Source organism: Podarcis raffonei, chromosome 5 (assembly GCF_027172205.1).
Source record: "Podarcis raffonei isolate rPodRaf1 chromosome 5, rPodRaf1.pri, whole genome shotgun sequence".
Taxonomy (NCBI): domain Eukaryota; kingdom Metazoa; phylum Chordata; class Lepidosauria; order Squamata; family Lacertidae; genus Podarcis; species Podarcis raffonei.
Window position 1 is genome coordinate 74,916,465 of NC_070606.1, and position 17,094 is coordinate 74,933,558.

General features: G+C 41.5%; 1 protein-coding gene across 1 annotated transcript in view; it reads right to left on the reverse strand.

Annotated features, from left to right (window-relative positions):
* Window positions 1-17,094, reverse strand: part of SLC9A9 (solute carrier family 9 member A9) — a 257,643-nt gene that overhangs the window by 131,286 nt on the left and 109,263 nt on the right. The window contains exons 8-9 of the mRNA XM_053390193.1: window positions 14,023-14,128; window positions 5,678-5,766 (exon numbers count right to left, since the gene is read on the reverse strand). Coding sequence (XP_053246168.1) covers window positions 5,678-5,766; window positions 14,023-14,128 — 195 coding nt within the window. The remainder of the gene's footprint in view (window positions 1-5,677; window positions 5,767-14,022; window positions 14,129-17,094) is intronic.

Consider the following 17,094-nt stretch of genomic DNA (forward strand, 5'->3'; position numbering starts at 1 on the left):
CAATAAATCCTGACATCTAGGTGATCTTCCCATTCTGGAAGTGTGGATTAATTATCTCTACAGGGCTTACCGTATCTACCACTGCAGCAGAGGGTAGTGGACCATGTCCAGAAAGGTGTTATTAAAAAGAATGAGGTCTTTTGTCACACTGAAACACAACCACTTGGCTGCCCAGATAAATGTCATGCAGCTCTACAGAATGCCAGATTTTAAAGGATGATTGTTCAAGATGTGCTTAGAAATGCTCATTGCTTCATATGTAGCACCCTGGCCACAAACACTAGCTATCAGGATTCCAAAACACAGAAGATACCCGGTGGGGACTCTTTATGTTAACCATCACATAGATTTGGCTTAAGTAGGGAACATTAACTTTGTGGTGGGATGCGGGTGGCGCTGTGGGTTAAACCACAGAGCCTAGGACTTGCCGATCAGAAGGTCGGCGGTTTGAATCCCTGTGACGGGGTGAGCTCCCATTGTTCAGTCCCTGCTCCTGCCAACCTAGCAGTTCGAAAGCACATCAAAGTGCAAGTAGATAAATAGGTACTACTCCGGCGGGAAGGTAAACAGTGTTTCCGTGCGCTGTTCTGGTTCGCCAGAAGCGGCTTAGTCATGCTGGCCACATGACCCGGAAGCTGTACGCTGGCTCCCTCAGCCAATAAAGGAGATGAGCGCCGCAACCCCAGAGTCGGTCACAACTGGACCTAATGGTCAGGGGTCCCTTTACCTTTACCTAGGGAACATTAAGGAGTTCAGTAGCACCCGACAGAAGAGCGTCATTTCACCAACTGGCCAGAGTGATAATCTTTGCCTTGTATAAAACCTTTAATTCAGGCTTCTCCACTAGTTGTAACAACAAGGCTATCTACTCATTGCCTTTACCTTGCTTCTCTGTGCCTTTGCATTCACCCAGTGTTTGCTTAACCTAGAGATGATTAAGAGGCAATACAATAGGCATTTTCAAATATATGAAGGGCTGCCACATAGATGATGAACCAAATTTATTCTCAGTAGCTTCAGATTAGGGATGGCGGGGGTGGGTGGGAATTGATTCAGTTCTCATTGAAAGGCGAATTTATGAAACAATATGTGAACTGAAACCCAGCTATTCTTTGAAATTCATATTTATCTAATTTGTGTAATGCAGTTCTCCAGCCAGTGATCACCGATATGCAGGTATCTGGGGAAATTAATATATCAGTGAAAATAACATTATAAAATGGCTTAGAGAAATTGTTTGCAAAGATGTGTGCATATGTCAAAACCACACACAAAAATGTGTTTTATTTGGAGAAATCCACACTAAAATGCTGATAAATCTTCATGAGGATTTTTTGTTGTTTAAATAGATGTAAATTACTGCACAAATGTGGAGAACTGAATTTAGGATTGAGAAAAAAGGAGAAACACAGAGAGCAGAAATTGACAGATCCTTCCACACCTACTCCAGAGAGTGGAATCCAAATCAATGGGCTTTAATTCAAAGAAAAATTATTCAGACTAACCACTCTTAATAGCGTGAACTATATGACAATTTAATAAACTGTCTTGGAAGGCAGAATACGGTTTCCTTCATTTAGAGGTTTTTAATCAGGGACTGTCGGTGGATTCATGCACTTCCCAAGGCTTGAACTAGCTGACATCTGAGGTCTCTTTCAGTGCCATAATCCTATGATCCTCATAGGACTTGAGTCAGACATTAATTATAACAATTTCAGAACATTGACCTGAATGTCTGTGTTGTTCCCACCGTGTTCTCTCGCTTTTGTGTATCCCAGATAGCAACACAGGTCAAATTGACCGTTTCTGAAGCTCTCCACTCTACACTGAATGGAGGACTGTCAACATCCACATATACAAAGCTGTGCTTGCTGTTACCCAGTGGGGCTGACTCTAATAGAGTATCACTCCATTATTACCTTTTTGCACTGTGCCTGCCTGGCAAGGATTGGGGCCCAGGTCAGTGCTCTCATTGAAATGATCACAACATATTCTGGCAGCTGATGCAATTATCTTCCTGATGTTTCTGAAGGAAAGGGCAGACTGACCCAGCATTGGGATGATAATGTGCATGGGAATATTACAAGAGAGCAGAAATGTATCAAGATTCATTTTCATTCACCAAGCATTTTTCAGAAGAATGGTTTTTATCACAAACTCTTTCTGATAAGATGCTGTCGTGCTTGGGACCAACCCTCCAAAAGCTGCAATTCTATATCAGTGCTATTTTGATGAACATTTCAAAGCCTCAGAGAGATTGTCGCATCCAGGCTAATGTTCTCTGCAGACAAAAATATTAAAAACTTCCCTGGTATCTCCTGGCTGTTTCAATTACATTTTGTTCGTTAAAATGAATAATGTGATCATAAGCTTCTTGATTCATGTGTTTTATGGACTTTTCTTTAAAGCCACAGACCCTCCCAATCTATTGCTTTGAGACTGCTATGACTGAAAAGCAGTATACAAATTTTGTAAAAGAAATGACAAACCAGCCAATCAAAAGTGGCCATGGAAAGAAGACAAAAGTCCCTATCAGAGAAGAATGGCAGATTAAATTGATGGATTATGCCAAAATGGCAAAAATGACTGGAAGAATCAGAAACCAGGAAGAATTTTAACAAGGAATGGGGAAAATTTATAATTTATCTTAAAAACCATTGTAAACATTAAACACTAAACATTAAACACTAAAATCATTAGTAGGATTGGAATAACACTTGTAGTTTAATGCTGAATTTTGGATATAATGGAGATTTAAAAGGCCTGGATTATTATAAAAGATGCAGGAGGAAATAGTTAACAAAAGGACCCACATGGGAAGAGGGAAGTTTAGGAGATTCTTCAGAACCTTGTTTTTATGCTGTTTGTTGGATAATTGATTGTAAAACTTTAAACAGAAAAACTAAATAATTTTATTTTAAAAAGTGGCCCTGGACTAGGTAAGGAATCAAATATATTTATTGTAATGTTCTCTTCTAGTCTGGTCTTATTAAATATGAAATAAGTAGTTATAGTATCTATCTATCTATCATCTATCTATCTATCTATCTATCATCTATCATGTATTGGTTTTGCTGCATCTTCATGATTATCCATCTTCCCCCCTGTAGTAGCAGGTAGGGAGGCACAGTCAGGTCTGTGTTTCTGACCTGGCTTCCCAATGCCATTTGCTACTGCCACTTACCAAGAGCAAGAGGGGCAAGGCAGCAGGGAGTGTGGTTCAGGCACAGCAGCAGAGCCAGGTGGATGCTCCTGCCCCTGCCCCTGCCCCTGCCCCTGCCCCTGCCCCTGCTCCTGCTCCTGCACCTGCACCTGCACCGAGCTCCCAGCTGCCTTGCTTCCCGCCCCCTCTCAGGAACTGGCAGGGTTGTATGGCATTGAGAACCCAGCCCGTGCCACCCTGCCAGCTGCTATTGCTTTCCCTCCCTCTAAGAGCAAATGTGAGCTTCTGAATGGGAACCAAATTGCATTTACAAAACCATATTTATATGCATTGTTTATATGCCATTGTGTTTTCTTTTGATGTGATTATAGTGATTGCTATAATTGCTTAAAAAGCATCTTAAAAAGCAGAGACATCACCTTGCTGACAATGGTCTGTATAGTTAAAGCTATGGTTTTCCCAGTAGTGATGTATAGAAGTGAGACCTGGACCATAAAGAAGGCTGATCGCCGAAGAATTTATGCTTTTGAATTATGGTGCTGGAGGAGACTCTTGAGAGTCCCATGGACTGCAATAAGATCAAAAGACCCTGATGTTGGGAAAGATGGAGGGCACAAGGAGAAGGGAATGACAGGACGAGATGGTTGGATAGTATTCTCAAAGCTACTAACATGAGTCTGACCAAACTGTGGGAGGCAGTGGAAGACAGGAGTGCCAGGCTTGCTCTGGTCCATGGGGTCACGAAGAGTCGGACACGACTGAACGACTAAACAACAACAACAACAATAGTGATTGCAATATTTGCTAATTTGTAATGCTATTATTATTATTATTATTATTATTATTATTATTATTATTATGACCTGCTATGAGCTCAAGGCTGTTGCTAGAAAAGCAGAACGCAAGCATTAAATCAAAACCAAGTCCTCGCCAAATTTGATTCACATGTTGTGCTCTGTACTAGATGATTTTTATGCTCAAATGCTTCCATGTTTATCCAGAGTTTAGCTGGTGGATTTGGGAGCCTGCAGAAGGACTATCTGGGGCTCTGGATGAGGACCTGAAGGGTAGAGAGAGATGCGACTGTGTCTGGCTAGGCCAAACAGGACCCCAAGTTCTATAATGTCAGAATGGCATTCCCACCAAACACCAGCCCAGAGGTCAACAGCAGCAGTTTGGCTTGGCAGTGCTATTTGCCAGGGCAAAGGGAACATGTACTACTACAACTATGAGAAAATACAAATACTGATACAAATATTGCATCTACTCAGTTAGGTAACATCCCATACCCACACTAGTATGCCGTACTAGTAGATTTAAAAGCTTCTCTCCGCAGGCTGATAACAGACTTTACCTGAGGGGCATACTGGTATTCACATAAGACTGCCAAATTCTTGCACTTGTACATTGATTTAAGTGTATTTTTTTATTCTATATAAATTCCAACAGGGTTTGCTGTTGAAACCAGTACAAACACAATGCTAATGAGGAAGGAACAGATCTCCTCATACCACCACTGTCACCTTGTTACATCCTGTTTCTTTTCCACCGGTTTGCTCTGCTGAACTTCCTGCTCTGCCTTTTAATATAACATGGGTAATTTCTAAATTAATTCTGGAATTGGTGCCTTCATGGTTTGCTACAACTTTCAGTTCCATCAGTCCATTTACACCCACACCCACCTCCACCCACCAGGTCCATGTTTCCAGTCAGCATGCAGAAGGTCCCAGGCTTAATCCATGGTATCTCAAGGTGGGCTGGGAGAGACTTCTTCCCAAAAACCTAGAGAGCTGCTGCTGGTCAGTATAGGGAATGCTGAGTGAGCTAGATGGAACAGTGCTCTGACTGTTCCTATGCAACACAGCCTAGGTTCCTATGCAACACAGTTTGATGAAACACAGTTTAAAAAAACTATGCAGCGATGTGCCTCTGTTTCTCTGTCATGAGACAGTGGAGCTAGATCCAGAAATACTCATCTGGCAACAAAGCAGGTCAACTGGCAAAAGTAGGATCCCCCCCAAGAACAATAGGATTATAGGGGAATTTCAGCTTGGCTCTCCCCTTTCTGGTAGAATCCCTCAGCTATTGAGGAAGTTTCAAAAAAAGTTTGTGATATGTCATGGGTGTCTGTGTCATTTGTTCCAAGTAGGGGGATCAGTTGGGCCATGAACAAGTCATTGACCAAACCTGTACCCCAGCCTTACTCGATAGAAAGTACCACAGAATATGACCACAGAATACATCACCATCTAGGCTGACATTTGATGACTGGGGCCTCTAAGGTAACAACAGACCTTTTAAAAGTTTTACTTAGCAGAAGACTTGTTAAGGCTCTCCTGGCAGAGATGGTGCCAGTATTCTTCTCCGTTAATGAAGACGCAAACCTTATTCTTTGCATTAATGAGATCCCTTCCTGGTATACTGTCAGTATTGTTATATACTCATTATTCTAGCAGAAGGAACAAAATAAGCAAGGGAACAGAAAGGGGCAGGGGGTGGGATTTGATGCTTTACCTGTTTAGTTCTCATTTTGGAGTCTGCTGACAGATTGTTGTAAGTATAATGGGCCTGCGTGACTCCACAAAAAAGGACTGCCACGATTCCTGAAATACAAAGAAAAAACCCACAGTCAGCTGCTTCTATTTTCTCCTAGAGTGAGTTCAAAGGGATTGGGAGGCAGATTAGCCTGCCTACAAACTAATTAAACAGCGCTAAACACTTTTTTAAAGCCTGAAGGAAAATGTTACCATTATATCCTTCAAATAAACTAAAATTTAGCCTTGATCATAATAACTAAAGGTCAGGATTCTTTCCAATCTCCCTATAATTCCATCTGTCTGGTGAATATCTACAAGGGTCTGTTCTATGCACATCTGATTGTTCAAAATTACTGCACAACCATCCAGTTTAAAATCAGACAAAATAGTGCAGTGACAAGTCAGAGCCAGTTCTGCTATTAGGTAGAATAAGGCAGCTGCTCCAGGCAGCAGCAACCGGAAAGGAACGGGGAGCGAGATATTGGAGGATAGAGTTGTGTTTACCATGTAGCCTTTCCTGTGGTTGCCTGCTAGCCCTGAGTATAGTTCAACAGGGCTTACTCTCAAGTAAGTGATCCTAGGATTATGGCCTAAAAGATTTATTCTCACATCGGCAACAATATAAATCATCTGGTAAAATTAGGGATTTTTCAAAATATCATTAACCATGTGATTTTTAATAAAAATGGAGAGAAAAGTTTCCTGGACACCATTTCTATTGCAGCCTGGAGGTGCCTTTTCAGATTTCAGTACTGGTGTGGGGTTCAGAATCTTCGGTGCAGGGACAATAGTCAAAGACCTTCTCTTTGATATATTCATGATTAACTGACAAAAAAGCCATGCATTTTTGATCACATGCTTATTTATTTATAGAACATTTATCATCCGCCCTTCACCTGAAGGTCCCAGGGTGGAGAATACATTCATATTTAAACAAAACAGCAATAATACATTAAAAATATTTTTTAGTAATTCATCATAAAGCCACAAAACATTAAAACCACCAAGCAGTAGCAGCAGCATAAATATGCCCACAGAACTTAACTTGCTCTTCAGATAATGAGGTTTCCCTTATTTTTCCTGAGACCTTCGTGGGATTTACTCTACCTACTGATATTCTTTAAAAGATGCACCACCACACTTTGAATCCTGGAAGTGTTTTTTAAATGTATATTACATGTAAGAGTATTTGGACTAGATAATACCCTAAAATACACAACCCCAATGCTTTCTTAAGTTGCCTCTATATTCCCCCACCTTTTTGAAAACTGCATTATATTCTGTCATTTTTCTCACTAGATTAGTTGTTATCATGCTAACAACTCAGGGCAGCATTCATGACTGGCATATTCCATAAGATCTTCTGATGTCACAGCAGAGAGGGGACAGCTAGATGGGCGGGTGGGGAGTGATTAATGCTTCCTAGTGAGAGGGGGCAGTCCCTGCCTGCTTGAAGGAAGCAGTGGTAAAACCACTCCTCAAGAAACTCTCCCTGGATTTGGAAAATCTAAGTGACTACCAGCCAGTTGCTAATCTCCCCTTCTTGAGCAACAAAGCAGTCAACTCCTAGGAGCTGAGGTTCCTTCATGCCCCCAATAAAATATATGAGGGGGCCATACAACCCCCTAAGTTGATGGACATTGCTATTCAAATGGTGTGTGCAATATTTTATTCACCCTTCATTCGTAGTTCTCAGGTTAGTTCACAGCATAAAAATGCAAGATAAAAAAAAGAGAGAGCATGATCACATGACAGCAGCCCCTCATTACTGTATGTGAGTTATAAACTCTGCATTATTCTTTATGGGGAGTTGTATTAGTGGAAATATTCAATTTCCTTCTGACATCATCCAGCTTCATCTTTCAAACTGCTATCCCCTGAAAAGCATTTGTCATGACAAGAAATTTCACTGGTTCTCTTCTCATTAAATGTTAGCGGGGCCTTCTGCTTCTGGGCCTGAAAGCAACAAATTCCTTCATTGGGAACCAATTTTCTACTAACCTGGATGTTCATTTTCAAGGAAACTTTAAAAAATTCCAACATTAGAGAAATATTGGCTACTTTGATTGCTGTAGCTTGAGAAATTCCCTCTCAGCTGCAGCTGTGAGAAGAATGGGTACTTGCAATTAAATAATAGCCAACTTTCCACCCTTTCCGCTGCTGTTTGATCATCATAATTGACTGAGTCAGCAGCATCCACCATTGATTAAAATGAGCAACAGTGCACAAGTAAAAATCTAAGGTAAAATGAACAATGGAATTTCTCCCTCACTAAAGTATGACTAAATCAAATAAAATATAGATTGAGGGGAAGTGATAATAAAAAAGATGCTACTGCCAAATCTATTTGCAGGTATGAAAACCCCAACTGTGCCAAGTTCTTTGATAATGAGCAAGAAATAAATTTAAAAAGACGCTAAAGTAGGTTTTCAAATTATGTATTTGAAGGGTTTCTTATTGTATAAAACAAAGTTTGCTTCCTCTGAAGTTAGGGAGGAAAGGATCAGGGAAAATTACATTCCAAATAGAAAGAGCTGCAGTTCATCTTAGAATATAATGTTGATCACATTAATAAAACTTGTACATTCACTTCATGTCTCTGAGTGATGAGGAGTTCCAGGGCACAGAGCTCAAGCATATTTGTTTTCTTTCGGAAGGAGGTCATTGGAGGCATATTGGCATTCTGTAATATTTATGTTTATTTACAAATATACAAGTGGAGTATATGGTGAACAGCTTAAACACCCCAAGAGATAACCAAAATCCATGGCTCCAGCATCAGGTCTCCAGGGAGACTGTCAGGACTCCAAAATGCTGTTAGCTCACAGAATCCCAGATCCAAGTTTGCTGAGTCTCTATGCCTCTCTCAAAAAGTGATTTCTATTCTTATTGTTACACATATCACCATCCCCTTGCTAGATGTCCTCTGAGAACTAGGCTAGCCTAGGGATGGGGAATCAGGCGTACTGATGATGTCATTGGTCTTCAAGTCACCTTAGCAGCAACCAGCATGGTCAATGGTCAGGGATGATGGGAGCTGTATTTGGAAGGCCACAGTTGCCCCATCTTTGTTTTGGCCATTGAGAAGTTCAGCTACTGATAACAATTAACCAATCTTCCTAAGAAAGGTGATACTTAGCAACTTTGCCAAGGAGCGCTATTGATGTAAATAGGAAAAAGAAAACTATTAAGAGTCAAATAACTGCAGATTTTTTTTTATATAGGTCATCTCTGTTGATAATAGTTACCAGAACTATCCCTTTATGTAAAAGGAAATACATTCCCCCCCCCCCGAGTTTTTGGTTGTTCTTACAGGAAAGAGTCCTCTTGAAATAAACCTGAATTTCTACTTCTGGGCAGTTTGTATCAAATCAAAACCAGGGTGACAATATCTCCAAGGACTATTTTAATTGGAATGTCCCACACAACTGGATGTCAGAGTGTCGCTTTGAGGCTTTTGTCAATTGTGCTGTACAAACTGTAAAGCTTGACAGTACTCTAAGGCTTTCACCGGAGAGTCCTAGTTTGCGTCCGGCTGACAGGAAGCATCAGAAAAGTGGCTGAGTTAAACATTTAGGGCATTCATCCAGGGACCTGACACTTTGCAATGACATCTCAGCAGAGAGATAGCACCCTGTTCTAAATACAGCTCAGCTGCTTCTTTTAGAAAGTTGTGTTTTCTAGGGTTGTTGTCATTCTGAAAGGACTGTTGCAATTTAACAGATCTTGTATTCACACACTATGAGATCTATAAAAGAGTTTGATATTTGTTCCAGACTTTCCATAGGGTGCTGAGTTTAAACACTATTATCTGCATTTCCTCTCCCAGGAACAATCTGTGAGTTCAGAGGAAAAGAAATATAGGAACTATGACTGAACTGAAAGATCTTACGATATGTTTATTGTGCCTTGAAATAAAGGATGGTGAGGGAGGGTTTCACACACATGTGCCCTTTTTGCTGTTTTTTTCAGAATCCTTGTGATGATTAAGCTCCGTACCAGATTATTTCCCCCCTATTTTTAAACACAAAATATGTCGGCGTGAGGATGGAAAGCATTGTCCCCAGTCTATGTTGACTTCAGACATTTTCACATAGCCAAATCTCATTGTCTACAATTCTTGTGATGAAGCTAAATGGCGATGCTTTTTGCCCTTGCTTTCACACAATTGCTGCCACCACTAAGTGGGAGGAATACTTCACCTGCTGTTTATGGGTTCCCTTAAAATTTCTGAAAGGGGCTGCTCCATCCTGAGTATGGGGGAAATTAACCAATGTGGTGGCCTTTTGGCTTAGCAATAACAGAAATCAAAATAAGAAACTTTTTCAGAGCAATCCTAAGCTTGTCCCACAGTTCTGATGCAGAATTTTTTCTAGTAATAAACAGGAGCCCATGGGTATTGCTACTGCCCCTTTAATAATAATACAGTCAAACCTCGGCTTCCAAATGGCTCTGTTTTCAAACAATTCGGCTCCCAAACACCAAAAACCCAGAAGTAAATGCTCCGGTTTTCAGACGTTTTTAGGAAGCCAAACATCCGAAGCTCTTGCAGCCAATTGGAAGCCGTGTTTTGGTTGTTGAACGTTTCAAAAGCCGAACGGGCTTCCAGAACAGATTATTTTCAACAACTGAGGTTTGACTGTATATGCTTAAGGAGAAGAAAACTTGTATCCAATATGTGGAACAGTGTGCATAGCAACTGTTGCTGGCAATTTACAGGTCATAATGCCACGAAGCATTAATTGCTGAATTAAGACCTGTTACCATAGAGTGTTGTGTTCTGAAATAACCCTTCTGATTCATGCTGTGAATTGAGTCCCTTTACTCATATGATAGGGACGCGGGTGGTGCTGTGGGTAAAACCTCAGTGCCTAGGACTTGCTGATTGTATGGTCGGCGGTTCGAATCCCCGCGGTGGGGTGAGCTCCCGTCGTTCGGTCCCCGCTCCTGCCCACCTAGCAGTTTGAAAGCACTCTTAAGTGCAAGTAGATAAATAGGTACCGCTTTATAGCGGGAAGGTAAACGGCGTTTTCGTGTGCTGCGCTGGTGCTGGCTTGCCAGAGCAGCTTCGTCATGCTGGCCACGTGACCCGGAAGTGTCTCCGGACAGCGCTGGCCCCCGGCCTCTTAAGTGAGATGGGCGCACAACCCTAGAGTTGGACACGACTGGCCCGTACGGGCAGGGGTACCTTTACCTTTACCTTACTCATATGTTTATATCTTTATTTAATCGAGGACCAATGGGGCAGTGCTGCTGCCTATGCACCTGAGATTGCACGGGCTAAAGACAAGAGAGAGAGAGAGAGAGAGAGAGAGAGATTTCTCATAGAGATCCTTCATCACAGATGGAGCCTACATGTGTATATCTCTACATGCATTGGCTTCCCTGTCTTAGATGTTCACATCCAATATAAGGATGCTGAGGGCAGAAACAGGACAGGAAAAGCAATGTATGGCCCCATTACCTCTGTCTAAATTCTGTCTAGCCACATGTATTAATACACAAAGGAAAGTGCGCTTCTCATCACATTGGTGGACTGTCAGAGTGTATCACGTTGATTTTAGAGGGTCAAACATATCAAAATGCAACCGCCAGTAGGAGACCCAAAGAGGGATGCATCTCATGCCATGTTTTTAAAGAGCTTGAGTAGGGGAGTTGCCATTACAACTGCTGTTACATCACCGGTGATACTTAGATGCACTGGTTGGGTAGACTCACCTTTACAAGGCCCAATTTATATGCTAATCAGGTGACCTGGTAGCTTCCAAGATGTCAAATGGCACAGTTCCCAATTTACAAGGCAAGCCTCAAGTGTGAAGCAACACCCAACTGGTTTGCATAACTTTTTCAAGTTAGCCACAAAAATAATAATATGAGAAATAAGATATGTGACAAACAATGATTTCATTGCTTGATCCACAGCCAGTGTAAAGTTAAATTCCATTTTTAGATGGCTGGAACATATTGTACAACCAACCATAAAATAATTGACACATGCCATCTTTTCACACTCCAAGTAACATACGTAGTCACTCCCTTCACTCAGCTTGGAAAGTGTTTCATCCTGTTCTTTTAACATAACAAGTATCTGAAATCATAGCAGTAAAATTTTTTGGGGGGTGTCACTGTGCACAGATGGGTTTTACACTTACATAGTAGCTGTAGTAAACTATTTTTAGAGGCCAAGATGTGAGTGGAAGGCACAATCTAGATCCAATTAGATGTCTTTTTTTAAAAAAAACAAAACAAAAACAAAACCCAAGAACATTGTAAGGAAATGAAACATCCTTTCATTTGCTTACAAACAGAAAAATTGCTGAAGTCATTTGAAAGGAAATTGCTGCTTATCCAAAAGCAAATTACAAGTAAAATAAAAACTGGTCTTTCTAATCCTTTCACTGGACATACAAATGCATTCATTTGCACAATCATTTAAAACAAAATTTAGGCTGCAAAATGTTGTGCACAAGGGAATGCTCACACTTCGCTAATGGTAAGAGAGTACCATTTTTATTTATTTTTTATACCACCAGCCTTATCTTGCCTCTGATTGTTTTGCTGGCCGACTAGTTAAGCCAGGCGAAATCCCACCTAAATTAGAAACTGCTTATTGAAGTGGTGGCCAAGTATATTTCTCAGGAGATCTTTAACCATCACTCATTCCATTGCAGCACAATCTCACCTGACTTTTTATTTTATTTTTTACATTTTATAACCAGCACTAGACCAAGGTATAATATTTCAGACTTAAGACCAATTTTCTTCAGGAAATGATAAGAGTACAGTTCTGATCATCTAATCTGGCAGCAGAATGTCTGAAGTTTTTTTTTTGCATATCTAACATGAGTCATCCTTTGGTTTCTTTTCCAGTGGGTACCCCATTAGAGGGGTCTAGTGGGAAGACTCTGTCCATGGGGGCAGATGGGCCATAGAGCTTCCAGCAGCGCCCTTGGAGGGCCCCCTAGGTAGATCCACATCTTGAGGCAGTCCCATAATCCCAGGCATGACCCTGCTCAAGTGTAAGCCCTCCATCTGGAGGCTGAGAAGGGATATATACCCAGTGCCTGAGCTGAAGCCTACCTACAATTCTAATCAGTGTTCCATCCCCACCCCCCAAAGTGCTGATACATTAAAAGATGGGGAGTGCAGGCAGGGGGAGGGATGTGGCCTGATGCTAAGGTAGGGTGCCAGCAAACGGCTTTCATTTCCAATTGTGCAACTCCCCACCCCAATAATAACAAAGAAGAAGAAGCCTCAGGTGCCAGAATAACTTGATCGGTGTTTGCTTTCATACTATGTACCTTAAGGAAGAGGGTGGAGGCAGAAAAACATTTTGGGCCAGCCTGGGTCTGACTTCTTAACGATTTTAGAAACAATGAATTGGTACAGGGACATGTAGGAGCTGGGATATATAGTTGGGAAGGCCATCTGTGTTTGTTGATCAACTTGTGAATCTCTACTATTGCTAAAGGCTTCCTAAATAGGATGTCAAAAACTAAAGAAAACAAGGAACTCCCACCCATTTATGTACATCAAAGCTGTAGAGTAGGGGGAATCCATTATTACCTCTGCTTTGTGCTTAAGGATGAATGTTTCCACCACCCACACATTTTTACAATGGATATAGAAACAGCGAGCTGTGTGGGAAGCTTTCTGTAACCTCATTCTCAGAAGTAAATGTTGTGCTTTTCTTACATCACAACTGAAAGATCTGTTGCAGGCACGGGAGCTCTGATGCACACATGGAGAGTTCTCTTTTGAAACAGCTTCCCTATCCATTTTAACAGAGAGATCCAACCTGTCAAGAGACAAAAAAGGCTCCTGCCATATGCATTCCTGTCCATTTTGATTTCCAGATCAGAGTGCCTAGGGATGGGCAGATTTGCCAATTTCAGTTTCTCACTTTTCCAAGCTCAAGTTCAATTCTCCACATTTCCACATCAGTTTACATTTAAAAAGATTCATCAGCATTTTAGTGCAAAATGCTCCTAATATATATATATTTGTGCCATTTAACCTAAAATACACATTTTTTTTGCCAAGCAAGTTCTCCTAACATAGTGTTCCCCCCCCATGTCCCTCCCCCTAATTTCTGCAATTCTTTGCACACTTTACCCTTGCATGCATTACTTGCCTGGAGAACTGCTTTGCAAAATTTGGTCAAATGCTAATTTCGAAGGATGGCTGTGTTTCAGTTTGCATATTGTTTGGGGAGAACAATTTTCATAGGTTTGCCTTAAATGTGAACTGTAGTGAATTTCTCCCCCATCTGTAATTGGATCCCCTGGGACTTCTTCGTATTCAGCGATATGAAGCACTTACCTGTAAGGCCAGCAGCTTCAGCGGACAAGAAAGCACTCCAAGACAAAAGGAAAAACAGGCCAGTTTCTAACATAGGAAAGTCACACAGCTTGGTGAATTTTGTCAAGTGCGAGAGGAAACAACGTTAAGGAAAATGTTAGGAATCAACGCTGCTTGCAGCATTTTGCAGATTTCAAAATTGATCTTGTAACACTGTTTGATACAGGTGCTGGAAAAAAGGCAATCCTCAGAGATCACACATAATGGACTCACAGACAATTTTGCAGAAGCGAAATAGCGTCTAAGGGAAGTGATTCCAACCACACCTCTCAGATATAAGAAATATAAAAGTAAGGATACCTGGTCCATCAAATAGCTCATCGCCAGGCCAATTCACATGACTTTTAGATGAGGGTATTTGAAATTAATGGTGCAACAGGAAGGGGGTACATCATGAGCTCTTGCAATGTGGCTTGTTGATGGTACCAGGATGACATGGGATGGGTACATTGTGTAGCGGCTCCTTCACTACTAAGGTGGCAGAAGAAGGGAAGCCACTTGCTGTCTTGTTCTACCAAGTGGGAATAATATTTTGATGAATTCTGCTTCACCAAATTTCTGATGTACAGCAAAAGTATTTACCTCACTTGGCAGGTGAATATTCCTCAGTGAATACATGCACACTGTGGGTAAGCTATGTACCACTTGGTAGATCTCTCTCAGACTTTGTGGGGTGAGGCAGGTCTGTGGAGGGATGTGGGGGCAGCCAGATACACTTTCCCCAGGCCTCAGTGGAAAAAGCTGGCTGGGGTGGGGGGCAGCGCTGCCAGGGACTGGCTGCTTTTTTGTTTGGGTTTATAACTTTATTCTAACGAGACTGCCACCCTGGGCCTCAGAGAAGCTCAGCACGGACCTGGGGTGAGGGGACAGAGTTGCAAACAACTTGGATTTTGGGACAATTTCCATTCCTGATAATTTTTTGCTTCTGACAGTCTATGACATACATTACATTAAAAAATAAGAAACAAGCTGTGCTTTGAATGAGTTTTCATCATGAAATTGAAAGAATGGTGTTCCTCACTTTGCTTATAACCATTCATATTCTGAAGCAGTTTAATAAACCACTATGATCATGTGGTCAAATTTAGCTTTAATTTTTCCACATTAGTTCAGTTCAGATGGTGTCTAATTTTATTTCCACTCCTCGTGGCAATGTTTTCAGGTCACAGAAATGCAGCTGTGACAAAGTCAAATGGCAAACAAGATGATCAAGTCAAAATTAGCTCAAGGATTATATTATTCCAGGCTAAGGGGAAGGTCACCATTGGCTCAGTGGAGTTTATTTAGCATTGATTTAAGAAAGAGAAAATTGGCATATTAAGATCTGTTCCAATAAAGCAAAAGGAGGAAGATTAGATTCAAACATTCAGCCTGAATAGCTGTTTCATTCCTTTGGGTTAAAACATGATTTGTGCAGGGGGGTGGGGATCTGCCTAGTACCTCTCCCCCTGTTGGGATTCTAATGCAATAGCCACACAATACAATTAGCGCACTATGATACCACTTGGAACAGCCATTGCTTCAGATTCTTGGAGCTTGCTTGTTAAGGGTGCTGAGCATGAAGAGGCCCCTATTCTCCTCACAGAACTACAATTCCCTAAGTTCCCTGTGAAGAAGGATTGATAATTAAACTCATTCTGGAAATGGAAGCACTGTGAGGGACATAGGGGTTTCTTAACAATTCTAAGCACTCTCAACATACTATAGCCCCCAGAATTATCTGGGGGAAGCCATAACTGCTTTTTTGCCCATTCAACCCAGCTGCCCCAAGCTTGCACTCTCCAACTGATTGACTTTTGCAGGGCTGGGGAACTGCTGCCCCTCCAGCTGCTGTTGGACTACAACACCCATAATCCTTAACCTTTGGTCGTAGTGGTTTGAGCTGATGGGAGCTGACGTCTAATAACACCTTCAGGGCCGGAGGTTAGCCATCCATGCCCTAGTGCCCCCAGATGTAAAGAATGGAGTGGAAGACCAGAACCCTCCCTGGCTGCAAAGAAACATGAGGTTTTTTTCCTGTGTGCTTTTACTATTTCTGTATATAAACTTCCAAAGTGGAAAGTGGCTTTCTGTTAAGAGAGGCAGGTTCAAGTATCTCTAGGGAGAAACATAAATGTGTTTGCATGACAGAGAAACCCAGCGAGAGGAAAATACTCTGAGATATTCAGTTTCGTTTGTCAACCAGATGTAATCGTTGATTTTGCCAAATGCCCAGAAAAATATAGGAAACTCCCTAAGTTTTAATGTTCTAATAGTCTGGCAATGCTTATTAGAGACATTTAGATTTTACCCTGATCTCATACAAAAGTGCCATCATAATTAATCATAGTTTCTGTTGTAATTCTGTCCTGTCTTCAGGGCCATGTTGAATATGCACATCAAACACACACACACACACACACACACACACACACACACACACACACTGGGGTGTATCCAGGCTTAGTCAAGCTTAGAGGAAGCCCACTGAAAGTTAGCCATGGCTAACTTGAATCTCGTTGATTTCAGTCAGTCTACACTTAGTGTGACTGACAGCACAGTCCTAAGCATGTCTGCTAAGAAGTAAGCCCTATTGAATTCAGTGGAACTTGCTCCCAGGTTAGTGGTGCTTAGGACTGCAGCCTACACTTGGATTTAGCCCATCAGCAACAATCCTATTTGAAGGTGTTGGGTACATGCACTGGGCGATATGATTGGCAAAGGAAGGGAAGTAAAATTATAAAACTGTTTTCTCCTCCCTTCTCCTACTACCTGAGGCTTTAGGAAACCACAAGAAGGGCAGAGTGTTCCTGTACTCAGGTCTTGCTTGCATGTTTCCTACAGGCATCCAGTTGGCCACTGCAATAACAGAATGCTGGACTAAATAGGTCATTAGTCTGATCCAGTAGGCCCTTATTAGACACATATATATTTAAAGCACATGACTTCTCACAAAGTTTATCTCTCCGAGAGCTACAATTGCCAGCCACCTTTACAAAATACATTTCCCAGTATTCCTTGTGGGAAGTCATGTGCTTTAAGGGTGGTATTCAA